This window comes from Lissotriton helveticus, chromosome 12 (assembly GCF_964261635.1).
Source record: "Lissotriton helveticus chromosome 12, aLisHel1.1, whole genome shotgun sequence".
Classification (NCBI taxonomy): domain Eukaryota; kingdom Metazoa; phylum Chordata; class Amphibia; order Caudata; family Salamandridae; genus Lissotriton; species Lissotriton helveticus.
This window is the reverse complement of record NC_136073.1, coordinates 673,100,881-673,118,594: the sequence shown is the minus strand read 5'-3', so window position 1 is coordinate 673,118,594 and position 17,714 is coordinate 673,100,881. Positions and strand designations below refer to the sequence as shown.

General features: G+C 44.0%; 1 protein-coding gene across 1 annotated transcript in view; it reads left to right on the top strand.

Moving 5' to 3' along the window:
- Window positions 1-17,714, top strand: part of EDC4 (enhancer of mRNA decapping 4) — a 734,765-nt gene that overhangs the window by 308,105 nt on the left and 408,946 nt on the right. The window contains exon 16 of the mRNA XM_078670461.1: window positions 11,598-11,686. Coding sequence (XP_078526587.1) covers window positions 11,598-11,686 — 89 coding nt within the window. The remainder of the gene's footprint in view (window positions 1-11,597; window positions 11,687-17,714) is intronic.

Genomic DNA, 17,714 nt, shown 5'->3' with positions numbered 1-17,714 from the left:
ATATGGACTAAGCGTTCTTTCCCAGATCTTAATGGCATATTTGGAGGCTAAATGGGGAAGTGTGTAAAAGTAAAATATAAATAAGTCCACTATGCTACCAATTGGATACCGGTGGGCCCCCTCTCTAATATTGGATAGTAAAAATACAAATGTATACCAAACGAAAGAGATAGTGTGAGACAAAAAATAATTTTTGCAGGGCTCTGGGCCCAACCCAACCTTGTCCAACCACGGACGGCCACAGACGGTCCCGCCCTTGTCCCGGGCTTCTCCCGGCGCCCTCCCGGCGCCCTCCCGGCGCCCTCCCGGCGCCCTCCCGCGCGCTCCCGCGCAGCGGAAACGGAAGGTCCTCTATGTAGCTGTCCAAAAGGCTACCGGGAGGGCGGGGCCGGCAGGGAGAGCAGCCCAGCTGGACTAAGGGCGCGCGGGGACTCCTGGTCCTCGGAGTCCACCGCTGTCGCTCGCAGCCCTGCCGGTCAGTCAGAGTCAGCACCCCTTCTCAGACCCAGAAAGAGCTACAAGCCGCGAAGCGGGACCCGCGGAGCGGGTCCGGCGAGGCGTGGCGGCTGCAGCAAACTCCACCGACTTCCTCAATAGGGTAGGTGACGCCTTGGAAGGGCTCGGCGTTTGATCACTTACAATGCCAATAGCTGAAACTCGCGTAAATGCTAGACATGTTGCATTGCAAAAGCTTGTTTTTGGTGGTGGGCACGGGGTCATAAAGATTAAGTGATTATTTGCCCAGAATCACAGGATATTGAGCCTCCTGCCGAGACTGGAACCCAGCTTCGACGTCCGCTCTAGCCGGAAATAAAAAACACAAAAACTGTCCCTGACCCTTTTTGAATCGTGGTTCTGTAATTCACACGTTGAAGCGTGACAGCTTTCTAGAAATAAACATTTCCCGCCATTTTAAAATACGTGCGGCAGCCTCAGGCTCATCGGCCTGCTCCCGCTAGTCAAATCCTGGCGGCATTCACTTGTTGGAGCGAGCAGGGGCGTGCCACAAGCCAGAGTGCAATGCTTGTAAATGAGCAGACTGCTCTCCCAAGCGCACGCGCCTCTCTCCTCGCCCACACGTCCCGGCCACTCACTCGCTCCACCCTCTCCGTCTCCCTTTTGCTCGCGATTCTTGTTGTTGTCTATTAGAGGCTGCTGTGCTTGTTGAATTGTAAGACCGACATGACTGTTTCATTCATGACATTCTGTTTAGTAACTCTTCCGTTGCCTCCATGAGTTAGCAGCTTGTTATGACAGCAAGAGACTCTGACGTTAGACTAGGAATCACTATATATCATTCCGCGGCCCGTTCCGGAACTCTTCTTCTTCCTTGGACCGCAGAGACCGCTTTACTTCATCAATAAGGTAAGATCACACCTCAGTCTACTGACTGAACTTGCTTCCTAAATGCCAGCAGACATTTAGCTTACTTGCCCTTTTCATGAGGCAATAACGCAGCGTCTGTCTGCTTCATCAGCACGCAGCGCCCGGCGAAACTCCCTTTCCGAAATCTTTTAACCTAACGGGCGCATTTTTGCAATAATTACCAGCTACACCCGCATGTACCCGCTACCCCTGCCTCTCCTTCTAGGCACGCAGTGTTCCATGATATCCATGTTCCCCTTCCATACCCCCTACCATTCAGCGTATCTTTACAGTGATTACCTGCTACCCCCGCAAGTAGCATTACTTGTGCCCATTATTTGCATTCCGGCGAGTTTGCAGTATCAAACGTACACAACTAACCTCACCCGCCTGTCAGCCACGGTGTAGACACCATTCTTAAGGAGCCGAGAATTAACTTTCTTTCCCCCACATCCTTCAATACCTGAGTAATACTGCTTGTTCCCCTCCGTTCACACCACCTATACTTATGAATATACGCTGAATTCAGCATACACACTTGTCTTTTCCTTGTTTAGTTTTAGCCCATCGGAAGATAAGGTGTTTTGTCAGAATCACAGGCTATCGAGTTGATGCCGGGACTCCGACTTAGCTCCACAGTTATAAAGTTGGCATCTCTGGCAGTAACGCCACATCCTCCCCAGGATACCTGGTGGCTAGTTATTCCTTTGTGTACATGTGGAATGTCAGTGCATTCTATCTGCATTTTTTTATTTTAAATAATGGCTTTTATGTCCGGCAACATAAATAATGACTACTGTAATTATAAAGTGTAGGTGTTTAATGGTGACAAGCGAGTTGTGTGCCATTAACCAGCATGACGTCATGACGTAGGTCATGTGTGAACTTTACACAGTTGGGCTCCCCTTGTTAGAATGTTGATTTCAACTTTAATTTTGAACGGGAGGCTGCGCCCTTTTCTTTGATCACATAGCGCCACCAAAACGGCCGCAGTGCTTTATGTTTCAGCATGGTAGACGCGGCTAACTTTACGTTTACAAATACTGTGCACGCTTCCAGGGCTTGTTTTTCAAATGTTTATTTAAATGCGAATAGCTTTCCCCTTCAACTAGTGTTTAATACTCCAACTGGTCCGTCATCAACGTCTCACAAGTTCGCAGCAAATAGTTAAACGGGTAAATAAATGCATTTCTTTGTCATTTAAATAGTTCAAAGTGTCTGCTTTACACAAGAACTAGATAGTGGTCATCGTTGGTATGCTTTAGAAAGTGTCCAATTATTAAAGAGTCCAGACTAATTGTTAAATGGAATAACATCTTTCTCCATTTGCACATCGAGCACCAAAATTAGTGCACTATTAAATGGCATGATAACATGGAGAGAGGATGTGGCCTTACGGCGAGAGCGGTCGACTTTGAAGTTGGGGAAGCAAGTTTGCGCCTTGGCATCGGTTCAGCATCCTGTAATTCTGGGCAAATCACTTAATCTTCCTGTGCCTAGCAAAAATGAATGTGTCCTTGTGTAATGTAACTGGCGCTCACTTAAAGTGCTCAAATACCTTCGAGTCGAAGTCTCGCTATATACATCTACAAAAAACAAATAGGGCACGGGTTGCTTTTAGGTTTTTAGTTCAATTTAAAATTGTAATATGAGCGCCCTCTCTTGACCATTGATCAAAAAGAGAACTTACATAAGTGACTTACTATTGTTAACCGACATATTTCCAAAAATTTCAGTTTCTGTCGAACATTGTTGCATTGTTTTAAAAATAAAAATAGACCCTTTAGAAAAATAGCTTTATTTGGTATTTTGTTATATTGAAGACTCGACCAATAAATCCATCTGGATTCATTAGGGCGTAATTCCAGTTCTTTGTCACCTGGGCAGTAACCTATCAATTGGGCATTAAATAATGTATATCACAAACTTGTGTCACTTCACACAAATGCCAGAAGCCTGCTAACGCAGGAATCATTAAGCACGGACAAATTGAACGGGTTTACAGTGAAATGGGCTAAAATAGATCCCGATGCAGTAACCCAAAAAGTTCTTTAAAAAGCTGTCTGTTCTGTTAACTACTGCCTTGATCCCTGCTCATCCCCACAAACAGTGTTGGCCAGCTTCGGCAGGATTCTGGGAACGATAAAGGAGGAACTAACGCGTACTACTGCCCGGAAACCATCGGCCGAGGGCTGGTTTAACTCCGGGTGTCGGAAAGCACTTTCAAAACTTAAGGTAGCTCTCCAGACCACCCCGAGGGACCGCCTTGAGATAGCAAGACTAAGAAAACTCTATAAGGCCGAAAGGGTAAAACGAACTAAAGATATCAAAGCTAATCTGTGGTCCCAACTTCACCTCAGCTGTCGATCAAGGGATAGTGGACACTTCTGGCGTGTGGTAAAAACTCCCTTTCTGTCAAACTCGTCGTCTATTCAACATCTCGACGTTGCAATAACAGCAGAAGAATGGGTTTCTCACTTTTCAAGAATTTTCGGAGAATCCTCAACTAACCCAATCGAGGAAAGCCCTATCACCGTTTCTACAATGGACTTAAATATCTTTCCATTAAACATCCGCTTTGAACACGGAGAGGTGATCAGGGCCCTAAAAATGTCGAAATCAGGTAAGGCCCCCGGTCCAGACGGGGTGCCGGTGGACATTTTCACTCATAACATCGAGCTTTGGTCCCCGCTCCTCACCCAGGTTCTGACCGCGACAACAACCTTGGGCCTTATTGATTCCTGGTCTACATCCATCCTCCTTCCCATCTTCAAAAAAGGTGACAGGAACGATCCGGCCTGCTACAGACCCATCTCCCTCCTGGACTCTCTGGGTAAGGTAGTGGGTTGTTTGCTGCTGGACCGTCTTCAGGAGTGGGCACATACCAATAACACCTTGACCGACCTCCAATATGGGTTCCAGGAGGGTCTTGGGACTGTAGAACAGGCCCTGAACCTTACTCTCTTGATAGGGAAGTATGTGAATGCAAAAAAAGGCCACCTATTTCTAGTATATGTCAATCTCAGTGCGGCATATGACTGCGTGCAGCATTCGAAACTCCGGGCCCTCCTCGAGGAAATGGGCGTTGATTCTCCTCTGATAGCTTTCTTGCGCGAACGTTACTCTGACGCAACTGCAAAAGTCAGATATGGAACCAGCGGAGAACTTACCCCCACTTTTAAAATCACGAAAGGAGTCAGACAGGGCTCTGTACTGGCTCCCTTCTTGTTCAATCTGTATACTAACGGCTTGGAGGCAGCCATGTTAGAAGGGAGTCAGGATCTTCCACAAATCAAACATCGCCCTATACCTACGTTGCTATATGCCGATGATTCAGTCATCTTTGCCAGGACGCTGATCCAACTACAAGCACAGCTTAACAAATATTGTTCTTATATGGATTCCCTTGGCCTTAAGGTCAATATAAAAAAGACATTCGTAATGCACTTTGGCTCAAAAATAAAAAACCCTAAATCCATCTTCGTTGATAAAATCAAACTTGAAAGAACTCGTGTCTATCCCTATTTGGGCATCCCGGTGGACGACTCCTTGAGTTGGCGGCAGGCTGTGACAAGCAAAAAACTGCTCTTCATGAGAGCGAAGGCAGCTCTAGTTTCCTTTTCTAGGAAACTGGGGAAACCCGCACCCCCTGAACTTCTTACAATATATTATGCTAAATGCCACAGTGTGGCAACGTATGGTGCAGGGGTATGGGGCTACAGTCCGATAAATTCACTCCAAACGATCGAGAACGAGTTTGCTAAATATTTGTTGGCCCTACCCCAAAGTGCCCCAACCTATGCCTCGTTAACCGAATTAGGCATGGATTTTATCACAGACACCATCCGTTGCCAACCTATGCTTCTGTGGCACCGTATCTGGACTAAAGAGGAGTGCCACTTAACGCGTTCCATAATTTCAGACTGTACAGCCCTTGTCAACTGTGAAAAAATACCCTGGCTAGCATACATCAGGAACCTATGCCGAGATATGGATCGCACCAACTTTTTCAACGATCCAACGACTATGAGTGACATTTCAAGGAAATATCTCAAAAAGATGTGTTTGTCCCATTTTAGAGTCCTTCGAAGTGCAGCAGAACTGGTAAAACCTACAAACTCACAAGTTATTGCCATACAGACTCATTTGGGCATTCAACCATATTTGACCTTCCCTTTGAACAATCACGAAAAGTACCTTCTAACAAGGTTTTGTTTTAATTCTTTTTTCCGGCTCGTAACTTTTCCAAACGTCCAAAACTGGTCCCCTGTTATTATTCCTTGTCCCTGTGATGATGTTTCCCCTCAATCAACAATACACATTTTATTTTTCTGTAAATGTTATGTTTTTCCGAGGAAGGTCTGGATTTTGCCCTTACTAAGATCAATCGGCTTAAGAACCTGTCGCCCTGCTTTTTTAAACTTGCAATGTCTGAACTCTCCTATTACAGCAAAGTATGTAGCTAATTTTTTAAAAGCTTGTATCAAATACCGACGTAACTATGAGTAACCTGCTTTTTAGGTCTCGCCTGTCGATGCGCATGCGCATCGAGCTTGCGAGCCTATTGCGGCTTTAACAACGTTTAACTAAGAAGCAAGGAATCGTGGCGATTCCTTGCAGTGCCCGTGACTTTTAAGCTCAATGCGCATGTGCATTGAGCTTAAAAGCGCGTGCACAGCCACAATCTCCCTCAGCCGCATTCCTCCGACACCTTTTGAAGTGAAGCTTAGCTTCACTTCAAAGGCCCCGGCTTCTTGACACCGACATGCCGCTCTCCCCGCTCCGCCCCCTCCCCTGCCCGCCGTGTGCATTTCTCCTCCACCCCCTCCCCACAGCAATGCCCTCCGTCTTGTTTGGCTTTGAAATTCTGGACACCCTACTTCAAAGCCCCAGGCACCCCATCTGCTGCCTTCCGCCTGGCATGTGTTTGGTGGATCCCAAAGGCGACGCTACACCGGTTCCCTCTCTTGCTCTCCTCCCCCCTACTCTCTCGTGCTCCCCTGATACCGTCACTTGTTCTGTCTCCTCAGATGCGGCTCCCTACTCCTCCCCCCTGCTTGTTATTCGAAGGATGCGTGCTTTTTAACATGCACTCCATTGCAGATAAAAAATAAATAAATAAACGTGGGATGCCGTATCTCCCTCTGCCCCCACCTGCCCTTTGCCTGCCTCGGTTTACTTATGGCGGTGGTATGTCAGGTCTGTTAAACCTTTCCCCCTCTGTCGATACTTTCAACAATGCGCACAGTTATACACAGGGTGCTGCCGCTTTAAATTACCCCTGCACAAAGCTCGCTGACTGCCTGCAGATTTCAAACTCCCCCCGGCCGTTCAATAGACTTGGCGGTTATCATGCAGTAAGAATACTGTAATTAGTTTCACTTTACAAGAGGAGGTAGCTGTATGCTTTCAGAGTTTGGGCAATTATTTTTAATAGAAGTCTGCGCACCTTTTAATAGCAAGCACTCGCACAGCGGATCAAAATAAAAGCCTTGTAGCGCTTCTCACAGAATTTACATGGTTGGGTCAAAGGACTTTTAAATATTTCTGGCTTTTCACTATGACGCCTGCATGTGGCTCACGGTGGGCTAATAGGTTTTAATCCTGCACAGTGGTAAACACTTCCACTTTCAAACAGTGCTGCTGGGCGGCAGCTATCAAACACGTCATACGTGTCCACTATTCACTGTAAGCATGGGTTTAGCATGGGTTTATCACTCTGCTTAGAGCATCACTGGCATGTTTTTTTTTCCATTTTGTATATATTTGTGATAGCATGAACACACACACAAAAACACACACAGTTTTGGCACTGACTATCGCAAGCGCATGTAAAACTCACGGTTATCATTAACAGAATGGATTTTTATAAAAGCACAACAAGGGTCTCTTTGACTCTGTAACCTTTTGGTGCGCACACACGGACTATATCGCTTCTACACAGTAAATTTTCTGGCTGCACTGTCAGCACAACATATAGATCGTGATTACCAACGCCACTCATCCATTTGCAAAACGAAAAATGTAAAACTCTTCTATTGCGAGACCTATTGGCTATGCCAATGCTTGTTACCCTATGTTTTTATTCTCCTTTTAACTTGATTGATCAACTCCTTATACGTCTTTTAAACATGCATAATTCTAATGTTTTTTCTCTATACTTTTTATGGTTGCAATAATATGTGGCAATCGAATAAAAGATTATGAAATGAAATGAATGTATATCACAAATGTAGTAGCCAAGTTAAAAAGAACCAAAAATTATAATTTTCACAGTTTGTCTAATCATTATTAAACATTTTGATATAACTAGGAGTATAATACGTTTATGCTTACTTCATACCTAAGAGAGCATTGCTGCACATCTATGACCATTTACCCCGCCCCCTACCGCTGTTAATTAATAATGCAAACAGGGCGCATTGGCATATACTGCTCTGGCCACAGATAAATACTCCTACATGTACCAGCAGTAAAATTGCATCCTGCCACCTCTTGTCTGTAGAGCTTGTGCCAGACACACAAAATACCTTAAGCAGATAGTCCATCTTGTGACAACTAACGAGCCCATTACCATCGACAACAATAAATGTGATTGTTGGCAAGATGTGAGCTTAAATGGGTTTGATGTTAAAAGTAAATGTTTAAGCACCCAGGATAATGTGCGCCTTGGCTAAATACTTATAAGCTCCCAAAGGCGAGACCTATTGGCTATGCCAATGCTTGTTTTAAAATAATGACTAGGATGTGTTATTAAACCGAAAGCCCTACGGCCGCTATGGTCTGTCTTATTTTTGCATTGCTTTTTTAAGGTACCGGGGACTCCCATCTCGATGATCGGGAATGGTCCAACCATGTGATTTTATGAAAGATTCTGATATTGGAGAACTACATTTACAGGTAAGTAACTTACTTTCTTCCCTTTTGGTCAACATTTTTAACCTGGAAAAGGCAGCCTGGTACCCTCTGTGATGGCTGTTGGATTCCAACATAACCTACAGCAAGCTGTTCTGTCTGCCTCACCCCGATCTCACAATAGTGATGGTTGGGGTGGGGTAGTAACCTCGATGGGTGTGGAAAATTAGAGGATTTTGGTATCCGGTTAAGCAGAGGCACCATTTTGATTTTTTCTCCCATTTGGAAGTATTCTGGTTGCTCTAATGGCTTTTTCTCATCCATCAAGGGGGAGCCAGTACAGGTCTTAAAAGACAACACAGCCGCCATGTTGTCCTGTAACTAGTAAGCAACTGTAAGTTTGCGGGTACTGTTGCCAGGAAAACCCTTAGATTTTGGTGGTTGCTCAACCTCCAAGGGAACTGTTTGACAGCCGGTCTTCTAGCAGGTTCGCAAAATATCTGGGTGTACGACATCAGTATTTGTGCCACAAGTGCCCCATGGAGGTGGTTCAACTCGATGAGGCAAGCTTTGGGTAGATCTTTTGATCACTGCCCAGAGAGTAGTTTCTGTTGCTTGCTGGAGTTTTGACTTCAAGGCTCCCTGAGAGATGCGTTTATGTTGCAGCAGGCCTATAGTCTGCTGTATACCTTTGCACCACTGCCTGTTCTCCTCAGAGTTTTGACGCAAGTCAGGAGTGGCCATGCTCAGCTAATCCTGTTAGTCTCGGTTTGGGCCCAGGAGAGTGTGGAACTTAGACCTTCTGAACCGGAGAATTTGCCCTCTGTTTAGCCCAGCTCTTCAGGATGACCTCCTTTCTCAGCAAAAGGGCACAACTCTGCACCTGAATCTCCACTTCCATTCTGTGAAGATTAAGTGCAACCAATGGAGTGGGTTACCTGATCAGCCCCTTCTACTGAGATCACTGGACGTGATGCTTTATTTGCAGGGGCATGCATCTATATCATCCTGTGCTATTTTACCTTAGTTGGACTTTAACTTTGTTCTTACGTTCCTAATGTGCACGCCTTTTGAACCCATGCACAGCTGCTGTTTGAGATTTCTGTCTCATACGACTGTCCTCCCCGTTACATTTGCTCACGCATGTCGCGTCAACGGTCTGTAAGCACTGCAAGTGTAGTATTTTTAGGCTACCTCTTCCCTACAAGTTGGTACATCGGACTCCTGAAAGTAGTGTTGCCCTTCTATGTGGCTCACTGTATCTTGCTCCTCATCTTTTTCACTCTGCCACATCCCGCTATGAGGTGGAGAGGCTACATTGGTTCAATTCCAAGAGTCTTCATATCTACTGAACAAGTTACTTGACTTCAACCACTCTATTTGCAGATTCCTCATTACCCTCTCTTCTCACCTTTCTGTGGAGTGCAATTCTAGGTGTTAATAAGGATCCATGATATATTTTACACATTATAATTCTCAATATGTTAGATGCTCCGCATCCAAGGATGTAGAATGCTTGTTCGTAAACTGACATCAGGTGGTGGTCCATTTATACAGCTCTATGCTGTCACTTCCAGGGGTGGACAACGCTCCCGATGGTACCACCTATGGGCGTGACAGACGTTTCTGAAAAGCTTCCGGATTCAGTCTTGTGCCTGGGAGAATTCAAAAGATGAGGGATCTGTGGTTAGATAGAATATCACCAGAAAGAGCATTACCAAATGTATGTATAATTTTTGTTGATAAACGTCCACTTGCTGTGTAGAATTTCCACCAAATCTACCACAAAGTACCTGCTCTACTCAAGGGAAGTGCCAGACCTGAAATGCATAAATGAAAAAGAGAATGTGTACCTAGTGATGTGCAGGATTCTCCACAGCTCAACAGACACTGCTGATTCATTCGAGTTATTCCTCATCCAAAAATGGGACAGTCAGATTGTGCTGTGTTGCTCCATGATAAACAGACCTAGCAAGCTTTTTTATCGGCACGTTGCACATATACAAGTCTTTTGGGCCTGCATTATAGAGACAGTGACTTTGGAGGTGCACCCCAGATGGGTAAATGAGGAATGGCATCCCACACTTAAAATAAACACGTTATTCACCGAAGCCCCTTAGTTTCTCATGCCGGGGAAGAACTAATCGCAAATCACTACCCAAACGTTCATCAACAAACTTAATTTTTAGAAAGTAACTGGCGCTTAGAAGATCTAAGATCGTAAAACTGCGTTGTAACCAAACACTTTGTGGAAACAAGCAGCAGTGTCATGCACAGTGCTGGTGACATTCAGAGACTCTCAAAGACACATTCCTGTTGACTTTCGCATAGATATCCAGAGACGGCAAGCAGTGGCATTAAGTGGGCTAGGCATCAACCGAGGCAGCCTCAGCGAGACAGTTAAAGCCGGTTTAAGTAATAGTCAAAGATTACACCTTGACAGTACTGCCACTGGCTCTCAGACATTATTTATATTTATTTATTTATTCAGCTTATGAAGCGCACTATCACCTTGCAGGCATCCTGGCGGCGGTGGCTACATGAGAGGTAGGAGAGTGTGTCAAGGCTAGGCACTAGAGACTAGGGCTTAGGAACCAACCACGTTTTTACACATTTTCTGAAAGGGAGAAGCTCGCGAATTTGCCTAATCTCCCAAGGGAGATTACTTTTACCTAACGATTTATTTGTCACTTCTCTCAACAAAGCAGAGAATACTGTACTCTACTGCATTTATGTCTCCCCAACGGGGTACCGTTTATTTGCTATACACTGGTGTCTGTACTCTTTTTCTCTTCTAAAACCTCAATGAAAATGGCTTGAATTAAAAAAATTAAGACTGCACCACAGATGGTCTGGGAGATATACACACACAGCCAAGTAGACAGACACATAGTCAGCCATAGACACCAAAATAATGTTACTTAATGTCATTAGATTTGTGCAATGTTCTTGTCTGTCTTCCTAAACAAAACGTTTGTAAAAGTAAAAGGCCGTTGCTCAGTCAGTGTTCTTCTGTGTAAATACAAATGAACTGGGCTAGTTTCATCTAGGCAGTTCTGGTGATGCTTGCAAAACACATTTCTCATTGAGTATTTCCTAGTAGCTAAGGTGAATCTTAGGTGTTTGAGAATTGTCAATTTGAAAACTGTACTGTTATACTCAAGTGCTATTTCTTTTTATCCTAAATATCCTGCCTAAATTTGATGTTGAACTTTAGGGGCTGAGCCCACTATTCACCTTGCAAGTTTATCGTATTGGAAAAAGTGTATGTGCTTTTAAGCCAGAAGCGTGGTTCCGTTGTAGTTGAACTATTGAACTGATTCACTTGTGCTTGCAAATTTAAAGATTGTTTTCCTTCTTTTTTTTTTTTTAAATAGATTGCTGTTTCACCAGCCAGCAGCATTAGTAGCCTCACTGCGGTTACAGCCATGAGCAGTGCATCTGTGAACGACACCATAATATCCAGGTGAGTGCAAGGACACTGAAACTGAAAGCATTTCCCCCCATTGAGCTATAAATGTTGATATTTTTAGTGTAAGCTCTGCAATCAATGGGTTAAATCCAAATTAACATCAAATCTATTGTGTTTGGGGATACCTCCAAAGGAACTGCATCTTGTTGTGATTACTCCTCTTTCAATAACTTATTTTTGGAGTGCCAATAGATCGATATAAGCATGCATGCACATTCATTAAACAAATGCGCTAAATATACAGCACAGGCAAAAGAATGCACAGAATCCCTATCATCACAGGGCATGCATGGCATATAGTTAACTGGCGCAGAATAGCATAAAATGTTCTTTGAAAACTACAGCACTGCGCTGTTCTTAACTTGAATAACACTTTTGTGCAGCCATTTCCCAGAATGTTCTTATGTACAACTCACAACCTCCTTAACAAGAATTGGCAAAGCCAATATATCTGTCATTGGCCACCAGCTTTTGACTCTGTCAGTGCTTGTTATGGTTTGACGTTTCTGAAACGTTACTGCTGGAGAAGCTGGACCCTAATCAATCTAAAAAAAAAAATGAACATTGGCTAAAAGCATGAAGTAATTTTTTTTCCAAAAATATCACATTGCCATTCTAGTCTCACGGCACTTAGGAAACTACCTCTTGTGTGGATGTACTCATTGTTAAAGGCCAGAATGTCAGCACTCACAGTGAAGTTAACCAATGGTTGTTCCATTGCCCAATGCTGTCTGCTTTATGCTGTAGTGATTAAAGAAAAATATGAATGACATAGTAATAGGCCAATGGATCTAGATGACTAGTTGAAAGCCTCTCTAAGTATAGTATAGACATAAGTTTAGTAAAATCAAAAAGTCTCGGCTACTGTCAGACTAAAAATGAATGCTATCACAAATTGATTAAACTTAGTACTGAATATGCACCCGTGTACTATAGAAGTTTGTTTTACAATTTGTGTCACCTCCTGTTATTGCTCTGATCAGAGAGCATTGGTGTCAGCAATACTCTTCCCAGTTTTTTGTGTACCCTTATCGCAGTCCTACTAATTATACTTAGGGTAAGATTTAAGTAAGTGCCTATCAGCAGGAGGTGAATATTTTATTGCAAAATCGGGGTTCCAAAGTTCCAAAAAGTAAAAGGACCCTGCTCCTGTTACTTTTCTTGTAAAAGAAGAGACCAGAGTGCCACATTCAGATCCATTCTCAAACTCATTTAGGCCAAGAAATGTGGAAAAATAAGAGAAATTTAGGTCATTAGACCTCTGCCAGATCTATCCTCCACTCCAATAAGGGGACTGGAGGTGAGCTGTAGACCTTCAGTATTCCAATTTCCACATTCTAATTCCTTCACAACATTGAAAGTTCCTGAGGTTTCTAGTAGGCATTGATCATTGTCTGTAGTTGGTTGTTCGTTTTGAACTAAAATCTGCCTCAAGAGCTTTTTCAGAATGCATGGCAGTAGCAGCAACGCATTTAAGGATTATAGGGATCTTTGCCTAGCCATAGCTAGATGATACGTTGTTAAAATCTTCTCTAAACCAGTTGACCCATCTTCATTTGAAACTGACCGTGGACAGCCTCCAGCACTTACGGTTGCAGGTCACTTATGCCAAATCAACCTTGATCCGGGCCAATCCATCCACCATACTGAACGCATTGGGTGCAGATGTGTTTGCTTCAAAAGTTTTACCTTCTGACTTTAGTTCTTTAAGTTGCATTCCACCACAGGAGTACTGTTAAAAAGCCTCCCAGGACCTCAGGGGGGAGTCAATTACATGGTTGCTACATTTAAGCCTGGCACTAAGTAGTGGGTTTATTATGACTCCTGGACATGCTGTAAAAATGGCTTAAACGTTCCCAGGGCTAATTGTACCCAATATGGGTACTTTCTAGATGGCAAAATTCTTTGGCCACACTAAACTTGAGCTTGAGGGTGTGTGTGTTTTGTTTGTTTGTTGTACTATGGTACTCCCAGTGTCGACCCCCCTCCGCCCCAAGCTAAAAATACAATTTGAAGCAGCCACTGTACCCACAAAATATTGAGACCGAGGTTTGGTCAGACAATAGCAGGATTCCCCAGCAACCAAACATCCTTTTCCCTTCCTTTCAAGTGCTCCCCAAGTGTTGCATGTAAACCCAGCAGACCCATTAAGCAGGAGTTTACACAGAAGGATTTGTGCCTAAAAGGATGCCCACTGCCTCACCCTGCATATTCTGTCAGTTTTCAGAGGCGTTATATTTGCCCATTCAGGTCAGCCTAATATTGGCTTCTGAGAGGCATTGCACACGCTGTTCACGCCTATTCAAGCTGGGAGAAGCTGGAGAGCAAATGCAAATATAGGCTCCAGGAACAACAGGAAGGGAAAAAGTATTTTTCTAGAATTTACTTTTTCTTAATATTGATTAAAAAGTGAGACTTTACCAATAAATTGGATTTTTAATAACTTTTAAAAATGGTTGTTTACTTATTTTTCTTGCTAGTCCCATTCCTGAGGTACAGTATTAGGATTTTAATCTGTACTTTGTTTTTCTACATAGTCCAGCTGGGCGTTCTACTGTGAAAAATAACTTGTCACTGTAAAAGCATGTTAATGTAAACGTTCTACATTTCTTACTTTTAAATACTGTCTACCCATACCTTGTGGACTACAAAGCCTTCATAGGTTTATTTTGACATGTCAAATGGAAATTTGTACACAGCTGCAGCCATGCTACACCAGTAGGGCTGAAGCCATGTTTTACACAGTCACTATAGTGGATGTCGCAACAGGTGCTGCAGTCCACTTGTGACATTTAACTTGCAGCCTCTGAGTATACTTTGTACCATATACAAGGGACTTATGATTAGGTTAAGTTAACTATGCCAGTTAGGAGTATACCAATTTCTCCATGTTAAAAAGGTAAAGATCACAGAGTTGTGAAGCCAGCAATAAAAATAGGGTTCAGCAAAAGGAGAAAAATTGGGTGACAACGCAGAAAAGCCAGTCTTCCTGCAATCATTTTTCTTTTAATGTCCGTATTGATCATTTTTTACAAAGTTCCAAAGCCAGACTTAAAGCTATTTAAAAAAAAAATAACTATAACCTAAAGACTTCTGCTCAGTGGTACAAACTTTAATGGTGTTTCTCATTGATTGTGGAAAAAGAGCCTTGAACTCAATCCGAAAAATCTAATTGTCACCTCATAAAGCTGTCCAAAATTATGTGTAGCATATAGCAATATACGTGTATCACATATCATGAACTATCGGCCCTCAATAAACACTAATAAATGATAGTAGTGCAGGACTATGTTTATAGTCTACGGCGTTTCGATACCTTACAATAACAGGATCTGTCCTCAGGGGTGCACTTCAGCATAAAGGTGTAGTCTCACTCGTGGGACATCTCCTTCCTCATTGATCATTAACACCTTTCACTCTGTGGAAAAGTTTATTTTTGGATCAGCATCTGTTTGAGAAGCATCCCTAGCATAGTGTTTGAGGCATTTGAGCAGTAGATCACATGCTTTGCATACTCCCGCCATCTAGTGTTGGGTTCGAATGTTTGGAAGTTGGTTTTCTTCAAAGAAGTCTCTTCAGTCACGAGATAAGGTGACTCCTCCTTTCGGTGAAAGTGCGCATGGGCATCGACTCCATTGTTAGATTGCTTTTTTCCGCCATCAGGTTTGGACGTGTATTGCTGCGCTCCGGTTTGAAACCGTTCTTCGGGTTCCCCTTGGTGCACAATCCACTCTACCCGCGTCGGTATTGTTTCGTACACGTATCCCACTTCTCCGCATATCGTATACGTTGAAAAAATTCTATTTCGATCGGAAAACTCATGGAAGGCTGTCGGGCTTAACCGCGTGGGTCCACCTTGCAGTCGATGGAATAGGCTCCATTAGAATTTTGGCCTCAGTGCCACGCAAAGTATCTGCGCACCGACTCGCACGAAGTGTGCAACTTGTGCTAATCTCCATGCACAATGAACAGGACTACTACGCATGCAGATAGTTTCGATCAAAGAAAACGCTCCACGATCGTCGGGCTCGACGTCGTGAAATGCCAAGCTAGAACATCGAATACACGCAGGACATTTTTAGTGAAGGATTAGAGCAGGAAGAATTGAATGCACAAGGAGCCGAAGAGGAGCAGGAAGAACTTGTATCTATTCCGGAATCGGACACCGAGATGGAAGAGGACATACCGCTAGGTCAATGTCCAGTGAGTACCAAACACCCCTTTCCCCGAAATCCAATTCAGACCAAACAAAAGGCTTCCGGTTCCACCTCCAGGACCTGGTCAGCACAGAGCAGATGTCTTTAACACCCCACCTCCAGGCTCAGCTCCGAAACACATCGTTAAGCCTTCTGGCTCGGGATGGAGTCGGCCAAAGTCAGGCACCGATCTCAAACCTTCGGGCTCGAAGCCCAAGACTGCTTCGGAGCCGAAACTCTCGACACCGAAATCGAAAACCGCTTCGGAACCCAAATCTTCTGCACCGAAGAGTAATTCCACCCCGGCACCGAAGTCCTCCGTGCAGAAACTGAAAAGTGCGCCTTCACAGCTGTAGGATCCGATTTTCAATGTCCCACATTGGACCCAAACCAAAAGGAACTTTACATTAATATTGATACAGGACATCTTCTTATTATACTGCCCCAGAAGCGCAAACCTGAGTCAGAGGACATGCATTATACGATTCCTTTAAAGAAGAAGAATGTTGGTAGTAACACTTCTCCTCCTCCACCACGTTCCCCTTACACATTCACCACCTTCTCCAGGATTAGAACATTTACTTATCACACCAAGTAACTCTACACCACCACAGCCTGATGATGATGATGGAGATACTCATTTACCTGTAGATCCCTGGAAAGACTGCAATACTGATTCACCTTCTGACAATGACCTAGACCTTTACCCTGCAAAGCCTTCCCCTCCTGTAGGGTATTTAGAATTACTTGCTAGATCTGCAGAATATCATGGGGTACAATTACAGAAAGAATCCCTAGAAGAGGATTTCTTGTTTGAAACTCTACGTAGCACACATAGATCCAGTCTGACTCTCCCTATGCTCAAAGGCATGATGAGAACCGCCGATGATATATTTAAGGACCCTGTTTATGCTTGTATTCTCACTCTCAGAGTAGCCAACAAATATAAGCCTTCTCTGTCAGATCCAGTCTTTATTAAGGGGAAGTTACCACTAGACTTGCTGGTTGTCTCTAATGTCCGTAAACTGGCCAATTCACAAACCTCAGGGGATGCCGCCCCTCCAGACAAAGTCAAAATTATTAGACTTTTCTGGTAAACGAGTAGCCCCCCCGGCAGTGAATCATTGGCATATAGCCAACACCCAGGCCCTATTAGCCAGGTATGATAGAACACACTGGGACGAAATGGAGCAGTTGCTCTAATAACTCCCAGATGAGCACAAAGTTAAAGCTCAAGATTTAGTACAAGAAGGAAAGCTCATCTCCAATCCCTCTATTAGATGTGCTTTAGATGCTGCTGACACCGCTGCTAGAGAGACTAACACTAGTGTGTTACTTAGGAGGCACGCCTGGTTAAGGATTTCCGGGTTTAAACCTGAAGTCCAACAATCCATTTTGAATACTCAATTTGATAAAAAGCATCCCTTTGGGCCCGAAGTAGATCATGCATTGGAGAAGATGAAAAAAGACACTGTGGTAGCTAAATAAATGGGAGCCCTACAGTCTCATTCAAATCGTGGCTTCTTTCGTCGCTCCTTCTACCGTGGGGGGTCCAAGACCCGGGAACGGTTTTGGGGTATCTCCCCCTTCATCAGCCAGGCTAGCTTGAATCCAGTGGCACAGTGAGCAAGGGACCCACGTCTGGGCATACCCATCCCACTTACGGCGAAAAGTGTAACTGCAACAAATGATGGACGGAATGCTGAATGATTCATATATTCTCCTCCAGTCAAGAGATATGGGTTAAATCCATTGTTCTTTTGCCCACTACACCACCCCAGTTTGGACCCAGCCATATGCAAATCAGTCTTGACCTTGTGCCTCGT